General features: G+C 41.4%; 2 protein-coding genes across 2 annotated transcripts in view; both read right to left on the reverse strand.

The window, feature by feature from the left end:
- The window catches only part of LOC106608148 (disks large-associated protein 2-like), a 777,756-nt gene that overhangs the window by 416,652 nt on the left and 343,386 nt on the right, over positions 1–17,718 (reverse strand).
- On the reverse strand, positions 4,972–7,242 carry LOC123743498 (kelch repeat and BTB domain-containing protein 11). The gene has a single exon (XM_045721056.1). It carries the CDS (start codon positions 7,163–7,165, stop codon positions 6,038–6,040), a length of 1,128 nt encoding a protein of 375 aa, XP_045577012.1. The 5' UTR covers positions 7,166–7,242; the 3' UTR covers positions 4,972–6,037.

The raw sequence follows: 17,718 nt of genomic DNA on the forward strand, positions 1-17,718 counted from the left end.
CTGTGACTAAGGGTTCCGCTATGTTTAAGAAAGATATTTTCTAATACTTGTATTTTTGTACCTTTAAATGACTAAAGGTATAAAAGAGGTTAAAATAGCAGGTACAACCAGTTGAATCCACGTAGAGACAAAGACGCAGTCATTCAGATGTAAGAAAGTATTTTTTAGGCATTCGTCTGATCCTACAAGCATTTCGCTACACCTGCAATAACATCTGCCTAATATGTGTATGTGACCTATACAATTTGATTTGATATAGTTCTAGTACAAAGGAGATATTGTGAAATGTAACCTTGGTTTGACCAAGTGGATAAAAAAAACTATTTGGAAAACATATTGCGTCTCCTGCCGCAAGTCACACCATCACGCAAGCCACAAGGCTGTGAGAACAACTGTTGGCCAAGTCCTCCTCTATTCCCACGGCAATAAATAGTGTCCGTTCAGCTTCCAAGGCCAACTCAAAGCGTATTGATCAATGCTTGACTTGGACTGAAATAGTTAGCGGTTCTCATTTTGGGTGTTGGTCTTGTGCCGAAAAGCTCCCCCCTGACCGAATTCTTCGCGTGAACGCGCACGCACTCAATTCTTCATTCCTGCGACTTGCTTGCTCGTTGAGATTTCTGCTCACTTTAGGCTGCGTTTCATTTTCATTTTTATGTCGGTTTGATCGCGGGGAGACACTAGTAATGTCTGCAGTTTTCGGTTTGGATATTTGTTTGAAGTGTATTAGTCTATAAATAAATCTCTTTTCCAAAATGCATCATCTCTCCCATGTCTTATTCGACTAGTAGTTGTTCTGAAATGTTTATTGCTTGCCTACATTTTACTCCCTCTATGTTTATACACATACATTCATTATTATTTTCGGTTTCCTATCCTGATGTGAAGTTTGTTCTATAGAAAGTATTTGACTCTAGCCACAAAATTAAGGAAATTAGAGGGGGGGGGGTTTCAGCAGGCAAGAAAATAGCCTTCCCAAAATCCTCCCCGTTCTAATTTTCTTAATTTTGTGGCTAGAGTCAAATACTTTCTATAGAACAAACTTCACATCAGGATAGGCATCCAAAATGAATAATGAATGTATGTGTATAAACATAGAGGGAGTAAAATGTAGGCAAGCAATAAACATTTCAGAACAACTACTAGTCGAATAAGACATGGGAGAGATGATGCATTTTGGAAAAGAGATTTATTTATAGACTAATACACTTCAAACAAATATCCAAACCGAAAACTGCAGACATTACTAGTTCCTCCCGCGATCAAACCGACATAAAAATCAAATGAAAAATCAAATGAAATGCAGCCTAACGTGATCAGAAATCTCAGTTAGCAAGCAAGTTGTAGCAATGAAGAATTGAGTGCGTGTGCGTTCATGTGGGGGGGGATTCTGGCAGGGGGGAGCTTTTCGGCACAACACCGGCACTCCTTCCATTCTGCAGGAGACAGGAGATAATACCGCCAGTGCTGGTTGACTTCCAATTAACAACCAATCTGAACACAGTTCAGTCAATAACTATTTTCTGTTGTATTGAGTGTACAGCATAGAGATGCCACAAAACTCCCAGAACTGAAATACTAGCACAACTGACCTCTAGGTAAGATTGATGATATTACTTGTGAATGTCACAGAAACACTTTCATATTCTCCTCACCTACTAGTAGTGTGTTGTGTCATTACAAATCAAATAGTATTTGTCACATGCTTCGTAAACAGCAGGTGTAGACTAACAGTGAAATGCTTACTTGCGGGCCCCTCCCAACAATGCAGAGAGTAAGAAAATAGATAAAATAATAGAAAAGTAAAACACATAATAATAAATACACAATGAGGAACCATAACTTATATACACGGGGTACCAGTACTGAGTCAATGTGCAGGGGTACGAGGTATTTGAGGTACATATTTACATATAAAGTTGAAGTCGGAAATTTACATACACTTAGGTTGGAGTCATTAAAACTCGTTTTTCAACCACTCCACAAATTTCTTGTTAACAAACTATAGTTTTGGCAAGTCGTTAGGACATCTACTTTGTGCATGACACAAGTGATTCTTCCAACAATTGTTTACAGACAGATTATTTCACTTATAATTCAGTGTATCACAATTCCAGTGGGTCAGAAGTTTACATCCACTAAGTTGACTGTGCCATTAAACAGCTTGGAAAATTCCAGAAAATGATGTCATGGCTTTAGAAGCTTCTGATAGGCTAATTGACATAATTTGAGTCAATTGGAGGTGTACCTGTGGATGCATTTCAAGGCCTACCTTCAAACTCAGTGCCTCTTTGCTTGACATCATGGGAAAATCAAAAGAAATCAGCCAAGACCTCAGAAAAAACATTGTAGACCTCCACAAGTCTGGTTCATCCTTGGGACCAATTTCCAAACGCCTGAAGGTACCACATTCATCTGTACAAACAATAGTATGCAAGTATAAACACCATGGGACCACGCAGCCGTCATACCGCTCAGGAAGGAGACACGTTCTGTCTCCTAGAGATGGACGTACTTTGGTGTGAAAAGTGCAAATCAATCCCAGAACAACAGCAAAGGACCTTGTGAAGATGCTGGAGGAAACAGGTACAAAAGTATCTATATCCACAGTAAAACAAGTCCTATATCGACATAACCTGAAAGGCAGGTCAGCAAAGAAGAACCCACTGCTCCAAAACCGCCATAAATAAAAGCCAGACTACGGTTTGCAACTGCACATGGGGACAAAGATCGTACTTTTTGGAGAAATGTCCTCTGGTCTGATGAAACAAAATCCGAACTGTTTTGACCTAATGAGGGACTAGTGCACTTCACAAAATAGATGGCATCATGAGGGAGGAAAATTATGTGGATATATTGAAGCAACATCTCAAGACATCAGTCAGAAAGTTTAAGCTTGGTCGCAAATGTGTATTCGAAATGGACAATGATCCCAAGCATACTTCCAAAGTTGTGGCAAAATGACTTAAGCACAACAAAGTCAAGGTATTGGAGTGGCCATCACAAAGCCCTGACGTCAATCCTATAGAAAATTTGTGGTCAGAACTGAAAAAGCGTGTGCGAGCAAGAAGGCCTACAAACCTGACTCAGTTACACCAGCTCTGTCAGGAGGAATAGGCCAAAATTCATCCAACTTCTTGTGGGAAGCTTGTGGAAGGCTACCCGAAACGTTTAACCCAAGTTAAACAATTTAAAGGTAATGCTACCAAATACTAATTGAGTGTATGTACACTTCTGACCCACTTGGAATGTGATGAAAGAAATGAAAGCTGAAATAAATCATTCTCTATACTATTATTCTGACATTTCACATTCTTAAAATAAAGTGATGATCCTAACTGACCTAAAACAGGGCATTTTTACTAGAATTAAATGCCAGGTATTGTGAAAACTGAGTTTAAATGTATTTGGCTAAGGTGTATGTAAACTTCTGACTTAAACTTCCGACGTAAACTTCCGAAACTGTACCTAGGAATGAAGGGATAGATATTAAACAGTAACAGCAGCGTATGTGATGAGACAAAACACATTGTGTAAAAAGGGTCAATGCAGATAGTCCGGGTAGCTATTTGGTTAACTATTTAACTATTTAGCAGTATTATGGCTTGGTGGTAGAAGCTGTTCAGGGTTTTGTTGGTTCCAGACTTGATAGAACGGTAGTGCTGCCATCCAGTAGCAGAGAGAATAGTCTACGACTTTGGCTGAAATCTTTGATAATTTGACAAAGATACTGTATATTTGTGTGCAAGATCCCTACATCCGTCAATGAGGCAGTACGTTAACACACCAAACATCAATATATTGATAATGTACTATACACCACTACAGTAGTGAATGTGGTTGGCTTGGAGTTGAAAGGCTGTCATATAGCAGATAAATAAGGTATGATTGAAAACCATTGAAGCTGTCAAACCATAAACATGAAATAAACAGCCAGCCAGCGAGTGAGTGAGCGAGCAGGTGGGAGAGATGCAAATAACTGTTTTTATTACAGCAATTCAAACATACTGAAAGTGAAACACCCAACACCATCACTCACAAGCTTACAAGCCTTGAATTAGTATTATTAGCCTTCGGCCATTAGTTCGGCAGTCGATTGCCTTGGTCCACATAAACTTAACTCACACAGCATGCTCATTCATGAAGACTTTTAATTAGACCCAGCAGAAAGCTAAATATAGACCTTAATGGCGGGATCTTTGTCATATAAACACAAGCACTAATAATCCTCAAAAATAATAATATTTTTTTAAATATATAATCAAAAAGGTTTTTATTGCGGTAAGAAACACCCTAAAAGACAGAGGAAGCTAGGACTTGAAGTTACAGTACATTAAAACCTGGCCTTGCCCTCAGCAATGGGTGTGGCACAGAAAGGCAGCTACATTTTCAAAGGTGCACTCTTCACTGAACAGGATAAAATAACGACATACTGTAAGGATGACTTCACGTCTTTGAATGTCATTCCCTTTGAAACAGGATCTATTACTATGACAGAGAGGTGAGGGGATGATTGATTATATTGTTAGAGCCTATAGGCTCCCACAGTAAGTAAACATGGCACACCTTAGGGCAGAGACCATCAGCATATGGGCCCACCGAGACTTGGCAGCAAGTCACAGGCCTCACACTGTGTGTGTGTGTGTGTGTGTGTGTGTGTGTGTGTGTGTGTGTGTGTGTGTGTGTGTGTGTGTGTGTGTGTGTGTGTGTGTGTGTGTGTGTGTGTGTGTGTGTGTGTGTGTGTGTGTGTGTGTAAGCACAATTGGATTTTCATTCACTGGCAGACAGGGTCATATTCTCATTTCACAGTGAGTCTTTTCCCCTTGAGGGTTGAGTGAATTACCCTCTCTTTGTCCCTGCTGGCTGGACTGTGTGTCCAGGCAAAGCATACATTGGAGCAAAGCCCTGGTCCTGCTGTAAACAGCCGTAGCCCTGGTCTTGCTGTAAACAGCCTTAGCCCTCTCCAGGCGCTCTAAAAGGAAGGTTAATAAAGGTTAAATAAATAAAAGGAAGCTGTGCTGCAACAGCAACTATCCCAACTGTGAATTTCACAACATGCTGTTGAGTACATTAGTTTCACAAACTGCTGTCCATTGATGGATTGATAAATAAACTATTGCACAATCGCCGCAGACAAGGGTGAAAAGTGTAACAAAAAAATACAAATTAAAAAAAATACTCTAAGGTGTCAAAAAACATGAATCTCACAAATATCTTTAGTGCCTAACTAAGCACATTTTGGAGAGTTGGCGTTATGGGTCAATATGCCCAGCTGTAAAATGAGACTGTCCGCCTGTGGTCAGGGCATCAGGGCTGAGAGGGTTTGGAAGACAACATACTTAAAGTAATGTGAAAAATACATGTCATTATCCAGGCCACAGACTAACAGACAATATAGCCACTCAAACCAGACTTTCCTTAGACATTCAAATGGGTTTCTTGATGCTGCTAATCCTTTACCATACGGTGGGATGTTCTATCATTCCCTGTAATAAAGTCATAGTAGGTAATATTATACCAACAGTGATCCCTGTTATCTCCCATTGTGTATCTCTCCCCTGGTTTTGGCAACAGCTGCTTTGCAACACGTTTTATTCCTACTCCAAGAAAGCACACGGCAATGTTTCCACTTAGTAATAACAGGTAATACTCTCAGAGAGGAAAACTATTGGAATCATGCAATAGTTATATTGACATTGAATTACAAACACTTGGGAATAAATATTGCTTTGGCAGTGCTGTTGGATGAAAAAGTTCTGCCTATTGACATCACCTAGGTCTATACAGTAGGCTACATTGTTTCTGTAGAGCTGTTGAAGTGTATAGCCACAGAGGCAAGATAAGAGGAGCCTATCACAATATTACTGTCCTCTGGTAGGAATTACAAATACTGTTCATGAAAATTGACAAATTATTTAATTTGTCATTCTTATCACAGTCTTTTATCAAACACTGCATATTTTGTCCTCAAATGACATTTCTGAGGCCGCTTTTAGTGAGTCTCCAAAAACAGGTAAATATTGTGCATTATTCTGTCTCAGGCTGTTTTAGGCAGAGCCAGGACAAATGGAACAAGGGCACCTTTAGCCTCTACAGGTGCTCTGAGTGCTTCTGCATCAGGCAGAAACTGTTCATTCTCCTCTTCCACAACAAACTGCAATGTTTGGGACTTGTTCACACAGTAAATAGTGTTGCCAATGACAGCACAGCGAAAGGGCAAGGGGTTGGTCTGCTCCAGGGACGCACTGTCATGCCATATTTTCACCACAGTGTTGTATTTGAACACGTTGACGCCATAGTCACGGTTGACGTCAAACCTGTAGATGAAGTTTTTGAACGCCACCATGTCGGTGGATTTCTTCCTGCTGTTGTTGAACGGGCATTCCTCCCAATCAGCTCTTCTATTGTCATATCTTAGCAGACGATAAAAGAGAGAGCCTCCGGATACGAAAAGCTCTCCATTACAGGTCGTTGCCTCGTGCGCAACAGCGAACGCCCCTTTTGGTAGCGGCGCCACAGGGCTCCATCTATCAGTGCGAGGGTCGTATTTCTCCACCGTGAATAGACACTCCCCTCCGATTGCAAACAGGTAGCCGTCCATGGACACCAGCTTGAGCTGAGACCGACCCTGGGTGAGCGGTCGTATTTCGCCCCAGCTGTCAGTGAGAGGGTTGTAGCAGAACACCTTGTCTGAGACCTTGCCTTTGTCGCCCTGCACTTTGATTCCACCTGCTACGAATAGATAATTGTACATGGTGCATATCCCAGAGCCCTTTGTGTTGATTTCATCCGGCATCTTCGTCAGCACTTTCCAGTCCTTTGTCTCCTCGTTGTAATAGTAAATCACATGGTTCTCCTCCAGGGACACCATCGATAGAGGGCTCTGAGGGCGACTGTTCTCACGGCTTGGAGGTCTGCTCCCGGCGCGGTCATACACCTCGTTGATTTCAGCCACCACCAACGCCCTCTTTCCCTCCATTCTCATAGTGAGAATCAGCTCTCTCTCCCCTCCCGTCAAACGCCCATAGACAGCAGGATCACGCAGTATTTCCAAGAAATTGTCACTCATGTGCTTGTAGGCTTTCTGCTTCAATTCACCGATACGTTGCCTTTTGGCTATTGTCAAAATCTCATAGCAGTTCTCAACGGTAATCTGCTCCGACATTTTATCGACAGCAGCTTGAACCGCGCAAGGAATTAGCCCGGGTGATGACCTCTAAAATATTAACCTTACTAACCTGCATTCGGGACGAGTAAATGGAATCCACCAATATTGTCAAAGCCTTAAAACGCACCCCCTTTACTCGGCATACGTCTCGGGACTGCCGCGCCTTGAAATAGTCACTTTTCTCAGCCAAAACGGCTTTATGCGCTTCAAGTTTCTTTCCAGACACTTCAATCACTAAATCAGACTTATCTTCAGAAGCATATATGCCGTTCCCACATCCCCATCCTATCTGCCTGGACTGCGGTGCTTGGTTTCCCTGTGTAGCTTCTGGGTAGCTCCCCCCCCCCCACAGCCGTCTGTCCCGCACTGCCTGTCTGTCCGCGCTCCTGTGCTTCTGCGTTGATACAAAAGGTGACAGGCGCAGAACTCCCCTTCCTCTGCCCCGCCTGGGAACTCGCTTTATAAATCTGACACTGACCTTTCACAGCTCCACGGCTGACTTAACACACGAGAGGTGCGCTCCGTGTTTTCCTTTCGTCATCCAGGCAGAAGAGGGAAAAGCCCAGGCTGTGTGCGACGTCCGCCTGCGCGCGGCAGTTGTCCTCCACCGCATCGGGCTCTATTGAACAGTGCTGCTCTTTGTTGAGATGTGGGGTTGGAGTATTCTCATTCAGCGCTGGCCCATGCATTCGATCTTCATTTGCATTTACTCAGCCATTCCTTGGTGGGCTACCATTATAACATCTAAGACCCATGACACCATTGTCCATTTCAACAAGTGGGCTCTCGAGTGGCGCAGCGGTTTAAGGCGCTGCATCCCAGTATAACGAACCATACTAATTGTACAGACCCTGGTTCGAATCCAGGCTGAATCACATCCCGCCGTGATTGGGAGTCTCATAGGGCGGCGCACAATTGGCCCAACGTCGTCCTGGGTAGGCCGTCATTTTACTGACTTGCGTAGTAAAATAAAACATTGGGCCCAAAGTTTTGATTTTCTCTGGATCTTTCATTTAAGGGATATTTCCAAAGCCATTTTGTCTACCTGCCCGTTCTCCTGACAGACAGGGGAGTTGGCGCTAATCTTCCACCTCTGGGAATAACAGGACGCAGTGCGCACTCTCATCCATTATCGCAACGCACGGGTTTGGGATATATACATTTTTGTTCATGTTTTAGATAAATCAGACAGGTCCAATATTCCAATATTGCTGCAATATATTGATGTCATATAAATTAAGAGATGTTATTGTAATCGCCCCTGAAATATCCCTTTTTAGTCCTTCAATCTCTTGGGCTACAGGAAGCAATAATAAGATCTCAGTGTATCTCCTCGGGTCTGTTATTCCCCCCTTTTCATTTGATCAGAGGGAAATAGAAATGAAATGAATTTTCCATGCAGGAACAGAGCCAGAGGATTACGACATGCAAGGAACTGGGGATCAACGACGAGACAATCCTATTTTTTCCTTTGTCCATCTTCATTTCAGGGTTCAACAGGTGCTGGTGCCGTCATCTGTGGGGAGGTGTGGGAATTAGAAGTAACAGCATCGAGATAAACTAATTTCACTCTTCTAAACACAATTCTAGTTAATTGTTTCTTATGGCTATGCAGCTCAGAGTGACACAATGAAAAATATTTGAGACTGTGCAGGGCTTTGCCAAAGGCAAGGTTGATAGGAATCCAGAAAACTCACATGGGTGCTCTAGTGATATAAATCCCATGTGTGGATGTGGCTGTATTCACCACTGTATTCTGACTTTCTTTAAATGATTAATATATCTATATTGATAAATTATCTTTTTGAGATATACATTTTAATATGGTCTATATCAGAGGATTTGTGTTGATTGTGTAATTACTTATTGGGTGCCTCATTTGAAACATGGAACCACCTCAGTAAATAACAAATCACATTTTCAGAACGAACCATACTAATTGTAACTAACTAAAGAAAAATGCATTAACTACAACATCACAGTAACTAAAATGCAAAGTTAATGTCATACTTAGGCTACTACACTCCCCCAGCTGCAAAATGTGATGCGTCTATGCAGTCTGGTTATTTTTCCGTTGCTGCGCCGTTATAAGGGCTTTACCGATGGCAAGACCGCTTGAAGAAAGAGCCATTCTAACGCTTCGATCACACCGACAGTGTCGGGCAGCATCATCTGGATATGTATGCAACAAAGTTCAACATTCACCTTCTGCTACCATTTCTGTCAGGCCATCTACGCATACAGTTTGACGCATACGTTCGATAAATCCAACCTATGCACCACACCGAACGCACAGCAACTGCCTCTGCACAGCAACGCAATGGCCAGGTCGCAGTTGTAAATGAGAACTTGTTCTCAACTGGCCTACCTGGTGAAATAAAATAAAATGTAAAAAATGCTGCAAGGCAAATGCAGCATTTCTTTGGAAATGAATGTAATTCCGGTGTACCAAAATGCAAAAACACTGTTGGTGTGATCGAAGTGTTACCTCTAAAACATGAACTGTCAGTTTCGGATTTAGATTTGATTTAAGTCACCCTTCAACCATAATTCCTTGCAACAGAACTTTGTATCCTATCCAAACCAAATTTGAGAAAATATGTAAAAAATAATAATGCTATTGATTGAAAATGTACCTTGCTCCTAAACTAATTTTGTGGATTATGTAATTTAATGTCGGGACAGAAGGTGAGTTGTACACTCATCTCTGCAAAGGCGGCTAAAATCTCACTCACTTGTTCTATGAATGTAAATCTGTGATATATTTTTGGAAAAACCTTGCAGAATACGTATTTACCTTTTTGAACACTACCCATCTTTTTGACGTGAAGGATATATGTTACTATTGCAATGATAACAAGACCATTGAAATGATTGTGATTTTTTAAATTATTTTTGTCGAATACTTTATACACAAACAATAATTACAGATTTCTATACCAAAATTACCAATAATTTTGATTGAATTTAGTAATCTTGTTAAGACATTATCCCTAGTGAATAACAATAAGAATTCCATCTTCCTGAATCATTATAATTATATTTTTTCAGAGTGAATACAATTGCACTAGAATTGTTATATTTTTTTAATTATATTTTTTATATAATTTTGGTTTTTAATGTTATATATATATAATTATACTTTTTTGTATGTATTTAGTATTTTCTTGTTTATACCTGTGTTTTGTTTTGTTAGACATGTTTGAGGTAGGGATGTAAGTTGTTAATTTTGCATAATGACATTTTTTTATATATAAAAAAAGAACAAAAAATATATTCACTAAAGCCTCCTCCTTTATTAACCCTTCACAGGAGTAGTTATGGTCTGTAATATTGTATATGACTTTAATGAATGCCATAGAAATGCACGCATGCAGGACAAATGGCTTAATCTATACCCCTTGATACATTTGATCGGATTATTGGTTAATTTATCAAATCGTATTTGTCACATACGCCGAATACAACCACCTTACAATGAAATGCTTACTTACAAGCCCTTAACCAACAATGCAGTTTTAAGAAATTAGAGTTAAGAAAATATTTACTAGACTAAAGTAAAACTAAAGTAAAAAAATAAAATAAAAAGTAACACAACAAAATAACACTAATGAGGCTATATACAGGGGGTACCAGTACCGAGTCAATGTGCGGGGGTGCAGGTTAGTCAGGCTATATACAGGGGGTACCAGTACCGAGTCAATGTGCGGGGGTGCAGGTTAGTCAGGCTATATACAGGGGGTACCAGTACCGAGTAAATGTGCGGGGGTACAGGTTAGTCGAGGTATTACTGCAGCCTTATGTTATTATATGAAAGCTGTATTAAGAAAAGAGCAGTGTGGGGTTGGATAGCTAAACAAAAACATATACATCAGATTCACACTGTGCATATATCCAGTTATCAGACTCAATATTGAAGGCACCTAAAATTGAACAGTGGCGTTGAAATTCCAGAGAAAGTAGGTCTACAATATAAAGGGGTAAACGTGCTTTGGCATTTTCAAAATCCCCTTCTGCCAAACGCCTAATTTCTTATCTCTAACCGAGAAGATAAGTGTGCATTGAATAATCCCAATGGTAATAGCAAATAGAACAACCAGCAACCGCTAGACAGAGCCCAAGCCCTCTAAAATACTATTTGAGTAGTACCTGTGGTATCGTGAGGTGAGACTGGCTCAGGACATGTAGATAACCACATGGGAAAAGCGTCCCCTCTGCACAGCGCATTAGAAATGGCTGTTGGCACAGTGAAGCAGAAGGTCATTCTAAACAGCTCAGGAACAGTGGTGAGAAAGAGCCAGACCGCAGGCTCTTATAGGAAGGATAAAGAAGCTAGTGGATGGCCTCCAATAGGTGAACAATGGCGAGAAAGAGCCAGACCACAGGCTCTTATAGGAGGGATAAAGGAGATTAGTGGATGGCCTCCAATAGGTGAACAATGGTGAGAAAGAGCCAGTCCACAGGCTCTTATAGGAGAGATAATGAAGCTTAGTGGGTGGCCTCCAATAGAGGACTACACACAACTCCTAGGTAAACCACTGATGCCTGACCTCACCCTGACAGCAGAGATGAGCTGGTGAATGAGGGATATTCCAGCAATACAGCCAAAGGGGGTGTGGTATATAATTCAGAAATAAGGCTCAAAGAGGTGTCGTATATAATTCAGAAATAAGGCTCAAGGGGGTGTTGCATATTTAAGCAAAAAGACCCAAGGGGGTGTGGTATATAATTCAGCAATAAGGCCGAAGGGGGTGTGGTATATAATTCAGCATTAAGGCCCAAGGGGTGTGGTATATAATTCAGCAATAAGGCCCAAGGGGGTGTGGTATATAATTCAGCAATAAGGCCCAAGGGGGTGTGGTATATAATTCAGAAATAAGGCCCAAGGGGGTGTGGTATACAATTCAGAAATAAGGCTCAAGGGGTGTGGTATATAATTCAGAAATAAGGCTCAAGGGGGTGTGGTATATAATTCAGAAATAAGGCCCAAGGGGGTGTGGTATATAATTCAGAAATAAGGCCCAAGGGGGTGTGGTATATAATCCAGAAATAAGGCCCAAGGGGGTGTGGTATATAATTCAGAAATAAGGCCCAAGGGGGTGTGGTATATAATTCAGAAATAAGGCCCAAGGGGGTGTGGTATATAATTCAGAAATAAGGCTCAAGGGGGTGTGGTATATAATTCAGCAATAAGGCCCAAGGGGGGTTTGGTATATAATTCAGAAATAAGGCCCATGGGGGTATGGTATATAATTCAGCAATAAGGCTCAAGGGGGTGTGGTATATAATTCAGCAATAAGGCTCAAGGGGGTGTGGTATATAATTCAGAAATAAGGCCCAAGAGGGTAGGGTATATAATTCAGAAATAAGGCCCAAGGAGATGTGGTATATTTAAGCAAAAAGGTTCACTGAGTGGCACATGAAGTTAGACATAACAGCAGTTTATATCTACACCATGCAAAACAACAGTAATACTTTACTGTAGATGATAGCACGATGTAGTAAGTACTGTATAGTTACCAATTATAGAGGGCAAGAGTTGTGCCGATGCCAATGGAGAGGAAATTCAAAGACTCAAAATGTACTCATAATCTGCAAGGAGTTCCGCAAGTCTCTGCTTCAAACCAAAATGGTATCAGGAACTTTAATGACATGCATGCTCATGAATATTATAAAATAGTTCTAGCAGCAGCAGAGAGCTTTGATTTAGAGAGCTCTTCTGATAGAGAAACACTGTGCTGGAAATATGAATATGAATTCCACTCCTTATCTCCATAATGTTTTCCATTTGAAGAATTTGCAAGTAAATTTCCTTGTTTTGCTAATGCAGGTAGAATTTGTAGTCTATCTAGCAGAAGCAGAAGAAGGGTTCTTAAGTGAAGTCACGTGACTACCTAGAAATGGAAGATTAGAAATGTTCAGAGTAAAACTGTTTAGGATGACGTTTCATATTCACAGGTAAAATATCATGCACGCAGAGCCTTAAAACAGTGAGTCTGACAGAAAACTGGAAGCTGAAGTCTAGCAAACTAACCATCAATTGTTGAATTGAAGGCAGAAACAGAACAGAACTTTCATTCCCTCAGTGAAGCCTGGGGCCACCCAGCCACCCTCTTACCCAACCCAAGGAAGGACACTGCACACACACACACACACACACACACACACACACACACACACACACACACACACACACACACACACACACACAACAGAGTGGAAGAGTGAAAGAAAGGAAGCCCCGTTGGCCAGGGTTTGTTTCTCTTGTTCCTCTCTCCCTGGTATTTCCACCTCAACGAGATCACCATTACCCTGCCTCAGCCACAGCCACCTGCAGGGGAACCTGTGTTCACAGCTGAGTCCCAGTAGAATCACAGCTAGCATAGCGGATGGCTAAGTTAGCATGACTATTATTTGCTACTACCTCCCTCCTTAGACCTGAATCACCCCAGATCTAGATACACCTTGGTAGAAGAATCACAGCTAGCACAGGTCTATAGGCTTTAATAGATGCCCACGCCACTCACTCAGAGCTTGTGGAACCAAGAAAGAATCCGTCACTATGTGTTTCCTATAAAAAGGAACGGGAAGTAGTAGTGACTCACTCACTCCTCCTAATCAATACATCTGCCCATGCATGGCTGTGTTTGTACTCTCTTGCACTTTCAAATCCCTATCCCAAGCTGTGCTAGTTAGACTTTCTGTCCTTCTGTGTGTCTCCCTTGTCGGAATGATAACATACGTCTCAGGGCTGGATCAGCAGCTGTGTAATTACAGGAAACACTTTCTGTGTGATTGCAGGAAACTCTTGCTAACTGGTCTTGGTGGGTGATTGCAGGAAACACTTGCCAACTACCAGGACTTGCTGGGCCTAATATAACACCTGTCCCTTAGTGTTGGCTGACTGACCAACCACACAGAACGAGAGAACCCACATTAGGGCAGCAAGCTGTGTTTATGCTGCTTTCCTGTCATTGGCGCCACAATATCTTTTGAGAATGTACATCTAAAAAACATATTAATCTGAGCTGACGTTGAGTCATACTGAGCCAATCTAAAATGTTACAGGAAATTAATACCCACTAATATCCTCTTGGGTAATGCTTCAAAGCAATTTGGTGCAAAAAGCTTTCTACACATCATAGAAGAGAACCTCTCTGATGATAAGACAGCAGGATTGATAAAGACAGATTGTGACTCAATGTTTGTTATCCTCAGTGACATCAATGTTTGTTGTCCTCAGTGACATCATCAGTGTTTGATGTCCTCTGCTGTTGCTACATGGGTAATACAGTAAGAAGTCATGGGAAGGGGAAGACTTTTAAGGCCCCCTCACTTCCTGTGCAGCTGTCTTTTAGACCAGCTGAATTCCTGTGTAGCTGACGCGTCCTTACTCTGTACCCCTGAGGTGTCTCAGGTCACCTGAATCCTCAGTTCCAGGGTCACATGTGGGAGGAAAGCTCATCTTAATCACCCATGAATGGAATCACACTGTAGGTAGGAAATGACCCATTAAGCAGTTAAAATAATCAAGAAACTTTTCAGTATTTTGCAGCACTAACATTTCGATTCGTTTGTGTAACGGTCAATGAGACATTTTTGACAGAGGGTCAGAAAGAGCTTTGTCATGTTGCAACATGGCATGTTGTTGTGCTAGTACCCACTGATGTCACTCAGTCGCCAACAATGGACATCATCTACTAGCATCTTTGTGTTCACAGGCCTCCTCATTCCAATAGGCAATCCACTCCTCTCCTGTAGCCCTGGAAACTAAAAACAAACAGAGACCGTGCTGCATGTTGCCAACCCTATCTCCCTGCTCGCTTCCTTTTCTCCTGACTGAACCACATGGTTGAGCAACACAGTGTGGTGAAACAGCTTGCAGTGCTGATTATGCATTGTCACAAGGTTTCATCAAACTAGGAATGAATTCAATGGAAACCAGATAAGACAGCAGATATGCCACAGTTCACATAATGGAACATAATTATAGAGTACTGATTAAACAAAACAGTAAGTGGAATACTTATTTTTTCTTCTTATCTACTCTACAGGTCAAATCTTTATGGTGACTTGCCAAGCAGTAAGAGAAGATCATTTCATGTTTGTCTAATGCAGTGCCCCTGACATTGCACCAGAACAATGATTTTACCTGCGTGAAACTAATGTCCATCTCTCCATATTTACAGACTGTTATAACTCACAATGCTATCTGTGGGTCGTCGTTGTACACACGCACACACACACACACACACACACACACACACACACACACACACACACACACACACACACACACACACACACACACACACACACACACACACACACACACACACACACACACACACACACACACACACACACACACACACACACACACACACACACACACACACACACACACACACACACACAGGCAGAAGGGGTTTTCAAACCCTGCATATTTACTCTAAGGTCATAAAAATTACAGTCCAAATGGACAGAGGAACACTTAAAAAGATTTCTCAAGACTACATTAGATGTTTTCTCAGAAGCAGTATGGGAAGTTAAGGGGTGCTCAAGGCCACAGAAGAAAGATGCCATTGCTGGGCAAAACCCAAACCGCCTCATGATCTACAGTAAGAGAAACATTCTAAACAAACCTTGATTAGGATATAGTAAGGTATAGTGCTGTGTGCAAGTATTTTTTCCAATATTAAAACGCAAAAAAAGTCCTCTTGGTTGAGAATGGGTGTCCAGTCACTTTGCTAGAGTTTGTTAATGACTTGAAGCTGTCAATGGTGTGCGTACTGGGAGCGGAGTCAGGTGCAGGAGAGCAGAGAGTTGTGAACAGGCGCACACTTTATTTAGGCAGGAGAAACCAACAGACGGACGCCACTGCGTCGAAACCTCCATCCAATATGCCAAAGTGCAAAACGCGCAAACAGTCACAATAATAAAGTACAAACAAATAAACATACCTCGTGATATAAAACACGGAATAAACGCACACCAGAAATAGCGTGTCAAAAATGACACATAACATGAAACAACCTCACACAAAGACATGAGGGGGAACAGAGGAATAAATACATGTAGTGTGATTGGGGAATGAAAACCAGATGTGCAGGGAACAAGACAAAACAAATGGATAAATGAATAATGGAGCGGCGACGGCTAGAAAGCCGGTGACGTCGACCGCCGAACGCCGCCCGAACAAGGAGAGGAGCCGACTTCAGCGGAAGTCGTGACAGAAGCCTTCCGGTAGATTCAGATGGCCCAAAAAAAGAGTCACTGACAGATTTTACTACACGGATACATGTAAATATAATTATTTCTGTGTCCCGTATTTCTGTGTCCTGTGTCCTGTGAGGACACCAAAAGAATAATGATGACCTTCAGAATTGAAGAGCATCAAAGAAGAAGACAGGATATAGTATAACAACCTCAAAGGACCTAGAAGTCATCTTAGTCAAATGTTATGTATAGGAAAGCACAGATGTCCTGTCGGACGCCTTTGTGTTTCATTCACACACCAAATACTTTTTATACACTCTGTTACACCGAATTGTAATGCTGTTTATATGAAGTAACTTGTAATCCTGTTTATATGAAGTAACTTGTAATCCTGTTTATATGAAGTAACTTTTTTTTAACTTAAATTCAATTGTCTGACTTTTTGTTTCTGTGTTGCGAGAAATTTTCTATTTAGGTATCTTTACTTTTACTCAAGTATGACAATTGAGTACTTTTTCCACTACTGGAATCTTCTCCCATATCACTAAGACAACAGATAGTGTGCCTACACTTAGAAAATATGAGAACACTCAGAAAAAGCCTATATTGTCACTTTTCATCATTTCAAAGTATTTTCTGATCAATGTACGCAGACAGCAGACAAACAAAAATGACTGTGCCTATGCCTAATTGGCTAATTGATGGACATTTAATCAGCAGTACCGACTGTAGACGATGGATGGGAATTGTAGACTGGTTGAGGGAAGAATGTTTATACACAAGACCAATCAAATGTCAAGGTTAGAGGATCCACTCTCACTCTTGATGTCATTATCTTGAGAAGCAATTAAATGCTAGTTTGGCATTTAGTAAAGAAAGGAGCTCCATCATAATTCATAGGCTACTTGGCAGAATGGCGTGGCTTGTCAGCAGAACAGAGCATTTGGGAATGAGATCTTGCTAGCTTAAACTCTTGTTTTGAGTAAAGATAATCAATTGGTGTATTTTGGAACCAGCCTAGGAAATGCTTGTACGTCCTGATATTAAAAATTCTTAAGGCAATCGCATATCTGAGCGATCTTTGTTGCAGGTGCATGGCAACAGTTGAATAAGATGAGCAAAAATAAGAAAGCCTCACACTGCTCTCGCAAGTATCACCGCTCTTGGTAATATCACTGCTCTTGCTGGTATTACTGCTCTTGCTACTATCACTGCTCTTGCTACTATCACTGCTCTTGCTGGTATTACTGCTCGTGCTACTATCACTGCTCTTGCTACTTTCACTGCTCTTGCTGGTATTACTGCTCTTGCTACTATCACTGCTCTTGCTA

Source organism: Salmo salar, chromosome ssa06, assembly GCF_905237065.1.
Source record: "Salmo salar chromosome ssa06, Ssal_v3.1, whole genome shotgun sequence".
In the NCBI taxonomy this organism is placed as follows: domain Eukaryota; kingdom Metazoa; phylum Chordata; class Actinopteri; order Salmoniformes; family Salmonidae; genus Salmo; species Salmo salar.

Coding starts and splice junctions, on each gene's coding strand:
- LOC123743498 (XM_045721056.1), bottom strand. CDS start 7,165: ATGTCGGAGCAGATTACCGTTGAGAACTGCTATGAGATTTTGACAATA.